The 15,003-nt window shown below is 43.7% G+C and overlaps 1 protein-coding gene across 8 annotated transcripts; it reads left to right on the forward strand.

Moving 5' to 3' along the window:
* The first annotated feature begins 16 nt into the window (after nt 1-16).
* LOC101052017 (polyadenylate-binding protein 1-like) lies at nt 17-13,901 on the forward strand. Of its 8 annotated transcripts, none has more exons than XM_074402832.1 (4): nt 17-1,795; nt 2,401-2,452; nt 7,062-7,203; nt 11,437-13,901. In XM_074402832.1, the coding sequence occupies exons 1-4, from the start codon at nt 238-240 to the stop codon at nt 11,755-11,757; spliced, it is 2,073 nt and encodes a 690-aa protein (XP_074258933.1). In that variant the 5' UTR covers nt 17-237; the 3' UTR covers nt 11,758-13,901. The 8 variants fall into 8 exon arrangements, with proteins under 8 accessions (XP_074258933.1, XP_074258934.1, XP_074258937.1 ...); XM_074402833.1 differs by having other exon boundaries at nt 11,339-11,530; XM_074402836.1 differs by having other exon boundaries at nt 7,045-7,203; nt 11,437-11,498.
* Nucleotides 13,902-15,003: the final 1,102 nt, after the last annotated feature.

A 15,003-nucleotide genomic window follows, 5' to 3' on the forward strand; every position in this document is an offset into this window, starting at 1 on the left:
CGGAAGCCGGAAGCCGGAAGCCGGGAGCCAGCAGCGGCGGATCACGACCGTTCTGTGGCGGTTGAGTAGCCTTCGATTCCGGTTGATTTTTGTCCCTCTGCGCTTGCGCTTGCCGCAACTCCACTCTCCGCTGCCTCCAGCCCTGGCACTCGCTGTCCTCCTGTGACGGGAAGGTCGTGGCCTGCGGCCCAGCTGCCAACCGTGCCGAGTTGAACTCCGGCGCCCCTCCGCTACCCCATGGCTTCGCTCTACGTGGGAGACCTCCACCCTGACGTGACCGAGGCGATACTCTATGAGAAGTTCGGCCCCGCCGGGCCCATCCTCTCCATCCGGGTCTGCAGGGACATGATCACTTGCCGCTCCTTGGGCTACGCATGTGTGAACTGCCAGCAGCCGGCGGACGCTGAGCCTGCTGCGAACGCCATGAATTTTGATGTTATAGAGGACGAACCAGTACGTATCCTGTGGGCTCAACATGATCCATCACTTCGAAAAAGTGGAGAGGGCTACATATTCATTAAAAATCTGGACAGATCCATTGATAATAAAGCACTGTATGATACATTTTCTGCTTTTGGTAACATCCGATCATGTAAGGTGGTTTGTGATGAAAATTGTTCGAAGGACTATGGAATTGTACACTTTGAGGCACAGGAAGCAGCTGAAAGAGCCATTGAAAAAATGAACGGAATCCTCCTAAATGATCGCAAAGTATGTATTGGAAGACTTAAGTCTCTTAAAGAACGAGAAGCTGAACTTCAAGCTGTGGCAAAAGAGTTCACCAATGTTTACATCAGGAATTTTGGAGAAGACATGGATGATGAGCAGCTTAAGGATCTCTTTGGCAAGTTTGGGCTTCCCTTAAGTGTGAAAGTAGTGACTGATGAAAGTGGAAAATCCAAAGGATTTGGATTTGTAAGCTTTGAAAGGCATGAGGATGCACAGAAAGCTGTGGATGAGATGAATGGAAAGGACCTCAATGGAAAACTAATTTACGTTGGTCGAGCTCAGAAAAAAGTGGAACGGCAGATGGAACTTAAGTGCAAATTTGAACAGATGATGCAAGATAATACCACCAGATACCACAGTGTTCATCTTTATGTGGAAAATCTTGATGATTGTATTGATGATGAACGTCTCCAGAAAGAGTTTTCTCCTTTTGGTACAGTCACTAGTGCAAAGGTTATGATGGAGAGTGGTCTGAGCAAAGGGGTTGGTTTTGTTTGTTTCTCCTCACCAGAAGCAGCCACTAAAGCAGTTACAGAAATGAATGGTAGAATTGTGGCCACGAAGCCATTGTATGTAACTTTAGCTCAGCGCAAAGGGTTGCGCCAGGCTCACCTCACTAACCAGTATATGCAGAAAATGGCAAGTGTGCGAGCTGTGCCCAACCCTGTAATCATCCCCTACCAGCCAGCACCACCTTCAGGTTACTTCATGGCAGCTATCCCACAGACTCAGAACCATGCTGCATACTCTCCTCCTAGCCAAATTGCTCAACTAAGACCAAGTCCACGCTGGACTGCTCAGGGTGCCAGACTTCATCCATTCCAAAATATGCCAGGTACTATCGGCCCAGCTGCTTCTAGACCACCATTTAGTACTATGAGACCAGCTTCTTCACAGGTTCCACGAGTCATGTCAACACAGTATGTTGCTAACACATCAACACAGACAGTGGGTCCACGTCCTGCAGCTGCAGCTGCTGCAGCTACTCCTGGAGTTCGCAATCCTCAGCAACATCTTCATGCACAGCTACAGTTTACAATGCAGCAGCCTGCTGTTCATGTACAAGGTCAGGAACCTTTGATTGCTTCCATGTTGGTATCCCCCCCTCCCCCCAAGAGCAAAAGCAAATGTTGGGTGAATGGCTGTTTCCTCTTGTTCAAGCCATACACCCCACACTTGCTGGTAAAAATCACTGGCATGTTGTCAGAGATTGATGTTCAGAACTTCTTCCTATGTTTGAGTCTCCAGAGTAACTCTGTTTAAGGTTGATGAAGCTCTAGCTGTACTACAAGCCCACCAAGCTAAAGAGGCTGCCCAGAATGCAGTTAACAGTGCCACCGCTGTTCCAACTGTTTAAAATTGATCAGGGACCACGAAAAGAAACTTGTGCTTCACTGAAGAAAAATATCTAAACATTGAAAAATGTAAATATTATGGAAAAAATTGCAAATAAACAAAGGAAAGGAAACTTTGAACCTTATATGCCAAGCAGATGTCAGGTCTAGCAAACATAATGCTAGTCCCAGATTACTTATTGATTTAAACACACACACAAAATAGTAAAATATAAAAACAATGTTTATAGACCCTGGGGAAAAGAATTTTCAGTAAAGTACAAAAATTTAAAGCATTCTTTAACTGTGCAATTCTTTTTTTTTTATTGCATTTTAGGTTTTGGGGTACATGTGAAGAACATGCAAGATTGTTGCGCAGGTACGCACAGGTACACACGTGGCAGCATGATTTGCTGCCTTCCTCCCCTTCACCTATGTCTGGCATTTCTCCCCATGCTATCTCTCCCCAACTCCCCACCCCCTGCTGTCCTTCCCTTATTTCCCCCCAACAGACCCCAGTGTGTGATGCTCCGATCCCTGGGTCCATGTGTTCTCATTGTTCAACACCCACCTATGAGTAAGAACATGTGGTGTTTGATTTTCTGTTGTTGTGTGAGTTTGCTGAGAATGATGGTTTCCAGGTTCATCCATGTCCCTACAAAGGACACGAACTCATCATTTTTGATGGCTGCATAATATATTCTATGGTGTATTCTGTTTTAAGTAACAATTGATAACTGAGCAAGGAAAAGTAATTTGGATTATAAAGTTCTTGCTGTAATAAAAATTCCTTAAACAGTGAAAAAATAATAAATAAAAATACAAAAATTAGCTGGATGCAGTAGCGCACACCTGTAATCCCAGCTATTTGGGAGACTGAGGCAAGAGCATCAGTTGAACCCAGGAGGCAGAGGTTGCAGTGAGCTGAGGTCATGTCACTGCACTCCAGCCTGGGTGACAGAGCAAGACTCCCGTCTCAAAAAAGAAGGAAAAAGAAAATGCCAGAAGGATATTTTAGTGCATATGCTTTTTTCTTTGCATTAAATGAGGAACATAATATCACCCTGAAATTCCACTCCATTTTGTTAACCATGTGCAGAGGATTTCGCTTTTAAAATACATGTGTTAAGGAACAGGCAACAGAGATTGTCCCTTAGGTGGGAAGCTGACGAGTAAACCAGACTTTTTCCCCTCCACTGTATACATTTGATGCTGCATTAATTTGCATCGTATGCATGTATCTCCTAATTGTAAAGCCAACAAAACCTTCACTTAACTTAATGAATAACAAAAGTAATAGAGGGACCCTCTGACTTATATATGGCTATAATCTACTGCATAGATTGTGTTATCCCAATATACCTTGCACTATAGCCAGGAGTACATGTGATCATTTGTGATCATTTCAGCAGTTACAAAAGATTACAAAAAGGGGAGAAAGGAGGAAAGGAAGGAAGGGAAAGAGGGAAGAATAGAAAGGAAAGGAAAATATAGGCTGGTATATTGAAGTTGGTGCCAGCCGTGGTGGCTCACATCTGTAATCACAATACCTTGGGAGGTCACGGTGGGTGGATCACTTGATCCCAGGAATTCTGAGACCAGCCTGGGCAATATGGAGAAACCCCATCTCAATGAAAAATACAAAAATTAGCCAGGCATAGTGGTGCACGCCTGCAGTCCCAGATATTCAGGAGGCTGAGGTGGGAGGATCACTTGAGCCCAAGAGGTTAAGGCTGCAGTGAGTTGTGATTGTGCCACCACACTCCAGCCTTTTGAAAAAGCCAGAGCTTGTCTCAAAAATAGTGGCTCACACCTGTAATCCCAGCACTTTGGAGGCCAAGGCAGGCAGATCATTTGAGGTCGGGAGTTCAAGACCAGCCTGACCAACATGGCAAAACCCTGTTTCTACTAAAAATACAAAAAATTAGCTGAGAGTGGTGTCACGCGCCTGTAATCCCAGCTACTCAGGAGGCTGACCCAGGAGAATCGCTTGAACCGGGGAGGTGGAGGTTGCAGTGAGCCAAGATTGTGCCACTGCACTCCAGCCTGGGCTACAGAGCAAAAGTCTGTCTCAATAATAATAATAAAATAAAGTTAGTGATTTGTGCTAAGCCAGTTTCTCTTTCAGGGAAAAATAACACATCAGAAAACTAAGTAAATATTATGATTAAAAGGAATGAAATAGAATTTAAGAAAAAGACATGAAGTCAAGGGTAAATTGCCAATTAATAACAATATTTTTAAATACTTTGTGGAAGGAGGTTCCATGTCATAAAGACTTAGAAAAAACAGAGAAGGAAAACAAGCCTATCACCTATATCTATCTAAATCTCTAGCCATATCTCTATCATCCATCTACCTATCTATATACCTATGGCAGATAGTATGTCTAGATTAAATATATAGACAGATTAAAATATTCATTTGAAGTCATCCTATACTAAATATCGTTTGATAGTTTTGGTTATAAAGTAGAAATACAGAAATGGAAGTCTTTTATTATATTATGCCATGGAAAGTGGATGACTCTCATTGTGCAAGTGCAGTCTGTGTCCGAAAGAGGGAGCAGTGAAATCACAGATAGCATCATTTCTGACTTTTTGCTTCTGATATTTGTTGACTTAAGAGCCAGAGGACAGCAGGGAACTGGGAAAGGAGAGTATCAGCATTTGGGTGAACAGATCTTTGGAGTGAGCGGTTGTCTCACACACTGCAGCTTTAGAAGCACTGAGCAGAACACCCAGCCACCAGCGCCCACCTGTGATTTTCTAAGTCCTTTCCTTTAACCTAAGAATTAAATACTTTTAAACATTCAGTCATTATCAGGATCATATCCTTGTTGCTAGAAGCTTTTTGTTTTTCTTCTTCTTTTTTTCCTTTTTTAAATAGAGACAGGGTTTCACCATGTTGGCCAGGCTGGTCTCAATCTCCTGACTTCAGGTGATCTGCCCACGTTGGCCTCCCAAAGTGCTGGGATTACAGGTGTGAGCCACCGTGCCCTGTCGCTTTTCATTTTTTTAAATGAACTGGTTAGAATCTAAAATATGTTCATTGTTTAATGAAAAATGGGTTCATGTTCTTGACTTGGATTGCTAAATCAGAAACATAAAAAGTAGGATGTGTTGGCCGGTTGCAGTGGCTCACGCCTGCAATCCCAGCACTCTGGAAGGCCAAGGCAGGAGGATCACTTGATGTCAGGAGTTCGAGACCAACCTGGGTAACATAGTGAAACTCCATCTCTACTAAAAATATGCAACTTAGCCGGGCATGGTGGCAGGCACCTGTAATCCTAGCTATTCAGAAGGCTGAGGCAGAAGAATCTCTTGAACCCAGGAGGCAGAGTGTGCAGTGAGCCGAGATCACGCCACTGCACTCCAGTCTGGCAACAGAGTGAGACTCCATTTTAAATAAATAAATAAATAGAAAAAGTAGGAAGTGTTTGTCAAAAGAGCCATGTTAAAATTTCTCAGAACTTCAATAACTTTAAATTCTTCTTGATATGAAAAGACAAGTATTACTACTTAGATTTTATTAAGTGATACATTCATGATACGTTTTATTAAATACTACATTCATGAGTTCCTCATGTAAATTTCACTTAAAGTTACTTAAATTTAATAAATACTACTTAAATAACCATTAAGGCCTGTGGGAGTCCAGTTACATTTTCACATTGGCATTGTCCTGCATGTTGGGTCTTATGTTGTTCTACCTTATACAGACAATTCAAGGAACAGGAGAGGCAGATGGCCAATAAACATGCAAACTTGTTCATCCTTTCTAGTAATCAGGGAAATTCACGTTAGAATAAAAAGGAGAGGCCATTTTATACTCATCATCTTGGCAAACATTTTAAAGTCAAATTTGAATTTGTAGGAAAATGGACACTTTTATGCATTACCACAGGAAGTTAAATTGGTAGAACCACTTCAGAGAGCAATTTAGTCCATATAATAAAGTGAATGATGCATGCTCTCTACAATCCAGCAATTTAACTCCCCTTCAGTTAAAAAGCTGGCTGCACATTAGATTCATTATTCCAGTGGGTTACTGTGGGGGATGTTCTTGTGTGAGACCCCCAAGAGGCATGGGTCTCACTATACTGTGAGCTTGATCCCAAACACAGTTTCCTACTGGAGGCAGTCGAGCTATGGGGAGGAAGGAACTGAAAGATGGATGACCAGTTTCTAATATCAACCATGATATCGTTTGGGCCTAAACTATGCAGTTCTGCTAGACTAAGTGACTCCATACCAGCAACCAGTTTCTGCTTTTAACTTTTATGACTCTTTCTTTAAGAATAGCTTTGGCCGGGTGCGGTGGCTCAAGCCTGTAATCCCAGCACTTTGGGAGGCCGAGGCGGGTGGATCATGAGGTCGGAGATCAAGACCATCCTGGTCAACATGGTGAAACCCCATCTCTACTAAAAATACAAAAAATTAGCTGGGCATGGTGGCGCGTGCCTGTAATCCCAGCTACTCAGGAGGGTGAGGCAGGAGAATTGCCTGAACCCAGGAGGCGGAGGTTGCGGTGAGCCGAGATCGCGCCATTGCACTCCAGCCTGGGTAACAAGAGCGAAACTCCGTCTCAAAAAAAAAAAAAAAAAAAGAATAGCTTTAACCTTTTCTGTACTTGCGTGACTGCCTTGTACCCTAGATAATGGTTTAACGACTTGTGACTTTCTGATATTGTTATCTAAACAGAGACCCCTTCTGGAAAAATAGAAAAAGTACACCACCTGGTCACTTTTATGAGCTGTGATCATAAACCCCCTGCACAACAAAATGTACTTGTGACTTTTTGATTTTGTAACTTTCTGTTCCCTTTTCTTGTTCTTCACATACTGTGAGGTTGATGTCGTTCACTTTGATCTTAAAATATATAATGAGACCCTGGACAAGAATAAGCTCGCTGTTTTAGGCGCGGCCTATACAGCCCTCCAGACCCCTGTGTTCTTACTGTCTCTCTTTATTTCTTTAAGCGCACGCTCTCTTCCAGGTTTTGGGACCCTCTTGCAGGTCGAGAGATCCCCAGCAGACGTGCCGTCCCGACCCATCCCCGACATCTGGCGACCACGAAGGGACACCTGGACACGAGAGACCATAGCGACGCTCATCAACTAAGGAGTGAGGCTGCAGCAGTAAGTTTTTGAGTTGTTTTCTTAATCGTGTATATACAAGTGTTGATTTTCAACTTTTCCGTCTGGAGTAAAACATGGGGCAATTAGAGTCTAAGAAACATAAGTTGTTTGTAGATTTTATGATTAAGACTAGAGGTCGTAATGTGAAGTTTAGTCATGTACAGGAAGTTTTGCAAATTGTTCGTGAATTGTGTCCCTGGGTCCCTGAAGGTGAAAGTTTGGATGAAAAGGCTTGGGGACTTAATGGAAAAAAGATTAATCAATTTTGCCTTCAAGGTAATAATATACCTCAAACTGTTGTATTGACTGCTGTTTGGAGCAAGCTTCGCGAATGTGTTTGTCCTTCTGTTTCTCTCTTAGAAAATTTCACCACAGAAGCTTTGCCTCCGCATGATTGGGGCAGAGGAACTCGCAGCAGGGCCAAAGGCCCAGAGGCTAACAGCTCAGTTTTTTGTTTTTTGTTTGTTTGTTTGTTTGTTTGTTTGTTTTTTGAGACAGAGTTTTTGCTCTTGTTACCCAGGCTGGAGTGCAATGGCGCGATCTTGGCTCACCGCAACCTCCGCCTCCCGGGTTCAGGCAATTCTCCTGCCTCAGCCTCCTGAGTAGCTGGGATTACAGGCACACGCCACCATGCCCAGCTAATTTTTTTTGTATTTTTAGTAGAGACGGGGTTTCACCATGTTGACCAGGATGGTCTCGATCTCTTGACCTTGTGATCCACCTGCCTCGGCCTCCCAAAGTGCTGGGATTACAGGCTTGAGCCACCGCGCCCGGCAACAGCTCAGTTTTAAACTGTCACTAAAAGCTTTTTTTTTCCTTTCTCTGCCGACTGCAAGTCCCGCCCGCTCAGCGCTCAGCTTTCAGGAAAGCTACACCGTCTCCGGTGGCCAAATTTGCATCCAAAATACAATTTAAGAAAAGCTTTCTAACGCTTTGTAGCACAAGTGACTTGTTAGCTCCGTCATTAAAGTATGAGGCCTGCAACTGCAAGGTTGTTGGTTCAAGTCCTCAGTAAATCTAGTCTTTTAGAAAAATTAAACTTATGGTTTGGGCACCTCGTGGAATATTTACTCTAATTCCTGATAAGCCTATAGCGCAGCTTCTTGTCATACCTGTGAATACCTCTATAAGCAATCCCCTTTCCACTGAGACTCGAGGTTGCTCCGCTTTTGGATCCTCAAATCATGCTTATTGGGTGCAGTCTATTACTGCTTCTCGCCCTGAATTGACTATATGGATTGCTGGCAAGCCTTTTAAGGGTGTGCTAGATACTAGAGCTGATATCTCTGTTATTTCATCTAATCACTGGCCTTTACAGTGGCCTTCCTCCCCTTCTATGACTTCTTTACAAGGAATTGGAATGAGTAATAATCCTGAACAATCTACTAATTTAATAAAATGGACTGATGCTGAGGGACATGAGGGAAATTTTTGTCCTTATAGCCTTCCAGGACTCCCATTTAATTTGTGGGGTCGAGATGTTTTAGAAGCAATGGGAGCAAAACTTACTACTGGAAATTTTGCTTGGCAGATGATGAAAAGACAAGGTTACCAAGAAGGAAAAGGCTTAGGTAAAAGTTTACAAGGAGTACCGGAGCCTATTTCTCCTTCTCCAAAACATGACAGACGAGATTTAGGGTATTTTTCCTAAGGGCCACTAATTCTCCCGATGCCCATGCTGGTCCTATTTGCTGGAAATCTGATTCCCCAGTTTGGGTAGAACAGTGGCCCTTGTCTAAAGAAAAGATTTCTGCCGCTCGAGAGTTGATTCGGGAACAACTAGAGGCAGGACATATCTGACCTACTCAAAGCCCTTGGAATTCTCCAATTTTTGTTGTCAAGAAAAAATCTGGCAAATGGAGACTTACAGGATTTAAGAAAAGTAAATAAAACTATGGAAATTATGGGACCTCTCCATCCAGGTTTGCCATCGCCTGTGGCAATACCTCAGAATTGGAAATTGATTGTTACTGATTTAAAGGACTGTTTCTTTACCATACCTCTTGCTCCACAAGATTGTAAAAGGTTTGCTTTCAGCATTCCATCTACTAACTATAAACGGCCTTGGGACAGATATGAATGGGTAGTGTTGCCTCAAGGCATGGCAAATAGTCCTACTCTCTGTTAAACCTTCGTTGCAAAAGCTATTTTTCCTGTCAGGCAACAGCATCCTAATATTATTCTTATTCATTACATGGATGATATATTAATTGCTGCTTCATCTGATGTTGTCTTACAGTCTGCCTTTGTGCAATTGCAGAATTGTTTAACTAATGCTGGGTTGGTAATTGCTCCTGAAAAAATTCAATCCACTGCTCCTTATCACTATTTAGGACGAATTACTGAGTCACAAAAGATATCTTATGAAACTCCAAAACTAGATACTTCTTCATTGAAAACTCTTAATGATTTCCAAAAGTTTTTGGGTGATATTAACTGGATTCGCCCTAGTTTAAAACTTACCACTGGTCAACTTAAGCCCCTGTCTGATATCTTAAAGGGTCCTTCTAAACCAGCCTCTCCTAGATCGTTATCGGATCCTGCTAAACAGGCTCTGCAACTTGTACACGAGGCCCTCCTTCAACAAAAATTGACCAGAATAAAAGACAATATGCCATGGTGTTACTGCATTCTTTGCACTGCCTACACCCCTACTAGAGTTTTTTTGGCAACAAGGGATTTTGGAATGGATCCATCTTCCAGGCAGTCGTGGTAAAGTTCTTTCCCCTTACTTTGACCTGGTTGCTACATTGGTTGCTAAGGGCAGGCAACGTGCTTTAACACTGTTTGGCACTGACCCCTTGGAAATTGTCGTTCCACATACTCATGCCCAACAGCAGTGGCTGTGGCGGTTTCCTGACTCTTGGCAAATTGCTTTTGCAGGTTTTTCAGGATAAATTTTGTGTCATTATCCTGCTGATAAACTACTACAATTTTATTCACAGTGCTCTCTTACCTTTCCACAAACCTGCGTTAAATTGCCCTTGCCTTCTGCTTCTTTAGCCTTTGCTGATGGTTCCTTTTCTGGGGTTGCAGCCGGAACGGTCAACACACAGCCATTTTCCTTTCAGGCAAATGAACATTCGGCACAGCGTGTGGAGTTACTGGCAGTCCAGCATGTTTTAGAAAATTGGGATACGCCTTTAAATATCTATTCTGACAGTCAGTATGTGGTTAATTTGATACAAAATTTAGAAACTGCTCCTCTTTCCTTTTCAGACTCCTCTCCAATAATTCATCTCCTCCTTCCCTTGCAGCAAGCGGTACGAAAACGTTTCCATCCTTTCTTTATAGGACATAGCAGGGCTCACTCTACCCTGCCTGGTCCCCTGACTGAGGGTAATTCATGTGCTGATCAACTTACTCAACATGTTTTCCCTATCCAACAAGCTGAGGCCTCTCATGCGCTGCATCACCAAAGCGCGCGCAGCTTTCGTTTGCAATTTAAGATAACCAGAGAGCAGGCTCGACAAATTGTTAAAACCTGTACGGCTTGTTTGCCTCACCTGCCTGTTAACCCAACATCAGGGGGTTAATCCTCGGGGCTTGCAGGTGGGCCATATTTATCAAATGGATGTCACTCATTTTGCACCCTTTGGTAAATTACAATATGTACATGTTACCATTGACACCTATTCTCATTTTGTTGTGGCCTCTGCTCATACAGGTGAAGCTGTGAAGGATGTTATTTCTCACTGTTTACAAGTTTTCTCGATTATAGGACCCCCCCCAAGATTTTAAAGACTGATAATGGCCCCACCTATACCAGCAAAGGTTTTGCTAACTTTTGTTCTCAGTTTCAGATTTGTCATCGCATTGGCATTCCCTTTAATCCTCAGGGTCGGGGTGTTGTGGAACACTCCCACGCTGTCCTCAAAACTCTACTACACAAACTCAAACATGGTAGTACCCTTGACTTTATTCATAAGACGCCCCACAACTGGTTGTGTCATGCCTTATATGTCCTAAATTTCTTAACTTTGGATGCCAGTGGCTTCGCCGCCGCTGACCGTTTCTGGCACCCCCAGGATAAGGCTACGGCTGAGGTCTTGTGGAAGGATCCTTTATCTAACCAATGGCATGGACCAGATCCAGTCCTCATCTGAGGACAAGGACATGTTTGTGTTTTTCCCAGGTCTGCTGCCTCGCCAGTTTGGGTGCCCAAACATCTTGTCAAGCATGGACCAGTTCGACAGCAGAGCAAACGCCCTAATTCCTTGATTTCGTCGCCAGACGCTGACACCGCCACCCCCTCGGAGACGCCGCCACCTGCAACGGACACAGCAAGTGTGCACACCGTTCCATGGCAGTGCCCTGCCAACCTGGTCTCAACTTCGCCGTCTGACTGCCGAAGCCACCCAGCTTGTTCTTGAACAAGGACACTCCCTTTCCCCTGCAGTCATGTTTATCGCCATGATGGCCATATTGTCCTGCCAGGTTTCCCCCTCCCATGCCCACTCTGCTGATTCTTCTCAAGTTCTCTGGGCTTATGTCCCTGACCCCTCATCCTCCATCCTGTTACCTGGACTGACCCTGCTTTTCCTGTTTATTTGAATGATACTTCTCTTTTTGGCTTCTCCTCCTCCACTCATATTACCCCTCAAACTGCCAGTTATTCTTATTTTGCCCAAGCTGCTTCTCCCGCTATGTGTTTTTATGCGTCGAAAATATGGGACCAACTTGCTCTCAGTAATCGCATTCCCCTCTTACCTATTCTCCCCTCTACCAATGGTCCCTTTTCTTTGAATTAGGAATGAAGCATCTCACCACATTTGAGGGCCCTTCTGCCCTCCTTAAGGGCGAAGCCTCTTTCTATACTAGGGACTGGCTTCTCACCTATCTTGGTATCAAAGAATCGTGGAATTCTTCCTCTCCTGATTTCCCGTCTGTTCCCCGCTCTCGCTGCCATGTTGTTAACTCCTCTCTTGACCCCTCTCCCCGCTGGAAACTCTGCTACCCTAAACAATGCACTGCCCTTACCTAAACTCTTTCTACTGGTTTCACTCTTTATGGTTGGTCTCTCCCCGCGCCACTCTCCACCTCCTTTGACCGGTACCAGTCCCCTGGCGGCTGGGCCACTCCTATTTTTTCTACCTCTTCTGGCCGCACCTACATGTCTCTCTGGCGTCTTTTTACTGCTCTTACCCCTAGTTATTGGCAGGCTGGTACCCGCAGTGTTTCTTACCCCTCTCACTCCCAACATTTTGTCCAAGCCTGTGTTGCTTATCCCTACATCTTACTTTATGGTCATGTTAACATTTCCGTGTCTTCTGGTCACTACCATATTTCTTGCCCTTCTTGCACTCTTAACTGCATTGATTCTTCTATTTTTCCTACTCATACTATTCTCGTCGTTCATCAACCCCCTTATGTTATGCTTCCTGTTAATGTTTCTGGCCCCTGGTATGATGAATATAGCCTGCAAATTTTACATGACATCCGCGATTTAATTGTCCACCCCAAACGTTTTCTGGGTATTCTTATTGCTAGTATTCTGACTATTGTTAGTATTGTGGCCACCGCTGCCAGGGCCGCTGTAAGTTTAGCTCACAGTGTTCAAGCTGCCACATATGTTAACCATCTAGCCCACAATGTTTCTGTTTCTGTGGGTACTCAAATTGATATTGATTCTAAATTGGAGGCTAAGCTTAATGCTTTAGAACAAACTGTTACTGTTCTGGGTGACGAGGTTCATAATCTTCAGTCTCGTCTCCGTTTCCGTTGTCATGCTGATTATAATTCCATTTGTGTTACTAGTGCCCCTTATAATGACTCAGAATGGGACTGGCCTCTTGTCCGTGCCCATCTACAAGGCATTTGGAGTCACAACAATCTGTCTTTGGACATTTTTTGCTTACAGTGTCAAATCCATGCTGTTGATTTTTCTCGCAGACAGCTGCCTCAGGATGCCACTATTGCCCGCAACATTGTGAAGACTTTGTCCTCTTGGACTCCTGGTTTTCATTCACCTTCCCTTTCTACCTTAATTGGAATTGGGAGGTTTTCTCCTTGTACTCATCATTCTCTTGCCGTTCCTCTTTTGCCTTGTGTTCGCCTCCCTCCAGCACCTTCAGCTCAAACTTTTTGAGCTGCATTTAAAAACAAAAAAGAGGGAATTTGTGGGGGACATTCCCGTGTGAGACACCCAAAAGGCGTGGGTCTCACTATACGGTGAGCTTGATCCCAAACAGTTTCCTACTGGAGGCAATCAAGCTATGGAAAAAAAGGAACTGAAAGATGGATGATCAGTTTCCAATATCAACCACAATATTGTTTGGGCCTAAACTATGCAGTTCTGCTAGACTAAGTGACTCCATACCAGCAACCAGTTTCTGCTTTTAACTTTTATGACTCTTTCTTAAGAATAGCTTTAACCTTTTCTTTACTTGCATGACTGCCTTATACCCTAGATAATGGTTTAACGACTTGAGACTTTCTGATATTGTTATCTAAACAGAGATCCCTTCTGGAAAAATAGAAAAAGTACACCACCGGGTCACTTTTATGAGCTGTGATCATAAACCCCCTGCACAACAAAATGTACTTGTGACTTTTTGATTTTGTAACTTTCTGTTCCCTTTTATTGTTCTTCGCATACTGTGAGGATGATGTCATTTACTTTGATCTTAAAATATACAATGAGACCCTCGACAAGAATAAACTCGCTGTTTTAGGCACGGCCTATACAGCTCTCCAGACCCCCGCGTTCTTTCTGTCTCCTTTATTTCTTTAAGCGCACGCTCTCTTCCAGGTTTTGGGACCCTCTTGCAGTTCAAGAGATCCCCGGCAGATGTGCCGTCCCAGCCCGTCCCCGACAGGTTACCAACCCATTGCCCTATTAAGAAAATCTTTTTGTTTCTTTTGAGGCAGGGTCTTGTGCTGTTGCCCAGGCTGGAGTACAGTGGAATGATCAAGACCCACTACAGCGTTGACCTCCTGAGCTCAAGTGATCTTTCCACTTCAAGTTCCTGAATAGCTAAGACTGCAGGCGCATGCCACTATGCCCAGTTAGTTTTTAAATTTTTTGTAGAGATGAGATCTCGCTATGTTTCCCAGGCTGGCCTTGAACTCCTGGGCTTAAGTGATATTTCCGTCTTGGCCTCTCAAAGCGCTGGGATTGCAGGTGTGAGCCACTGTGCCCAGCCCCATGAGAAATTCTTGCACATGTACATAAGAAAACATTCAAAAATTTTCATAACATTGCTTATAACAAAAAAATGGAAATAACATAATGTCCATCAACAGAAGTACAGAGAAATAAAATGTTGTATAGTCATTCAATAGAAAACTAATAAAACTGTAGACAACACTGGCACATGCAGCATGATTGAATCTCCCAAATACAGTTTTGAGAAGTAATAGGCAAAGAACACATACAGTGGAATTCTACATAGCAATTAAAATGAATAAACTAAACCTATAAATAAATCCTGCCCTAGTTTTCTACAGCTTCTATTAAAAAAGTTACTAGGCCAGGCACGGTGGCTCATGCCCCTAAGTAATCCCAGCACTTTGGGAGGCCAAGGAGGGTGGATCACCTGAGGTCAGGAGTTCGAGACCAGCCTGGCCAACATGGCAAAACTCCCATCTCTACTAAAAATACAAAAATTAGCTGGGCGTGGTGGCGGGTGCCTATAATCCCAGCTATTCAGGAGGCTAAGGCAGGAGAATCGTTTGAACCTGGGAGGTGGAGGTTGCAGTGAGCCAAAATGGCACCATTGCACTCCAGCTTAGGCGACAGAGTGAGACTGTCTCAAAATAAGTAAACAAATGACAAAGATAAAGGGATAAGAATGTATC

The sequence above is a fragment of the Saimiri boliviensis genome, chromosome 7, assembly GCF_048565385.1.
Source record: "Saimiri boliviensis isolate mSaiBol1 chromosome 7, mSaiBol1.pri, whole genome shotgun sequence".
In the NCBI taxonomy this organism is placed as follows: Eukaryota; Metazoa; Chordata; class Mammalia; order Primates; family Cebidae; genus Saimiri; species Saimiri boliviensis.

Excerpts from the sequence above, each read along its gene's own strand:
- LOC101052017 (XM_074402832.1), top strand. The coding sequence starts at position 238 with ATGGCTTCGCTCTACGTGGGAGACCTCCACCCTGACGTGACCGAGGCG. Across the intron at positions 1,796-2,400 it reads GCCTGCTGTTCATGTACAAG|GTTTTGGGGTACATGTGAAG; the intron begins GTCAGGAACCTT and ends ATTGCATTTTAG. Across the intron at positions 2,453-7,061 it reads TGTTGCGCAGGTACGCACAG|GTTTTGGGACCCTCTTGCAG; the intron begins GTACACACGTGG and ends GCTCTCTTCCAG.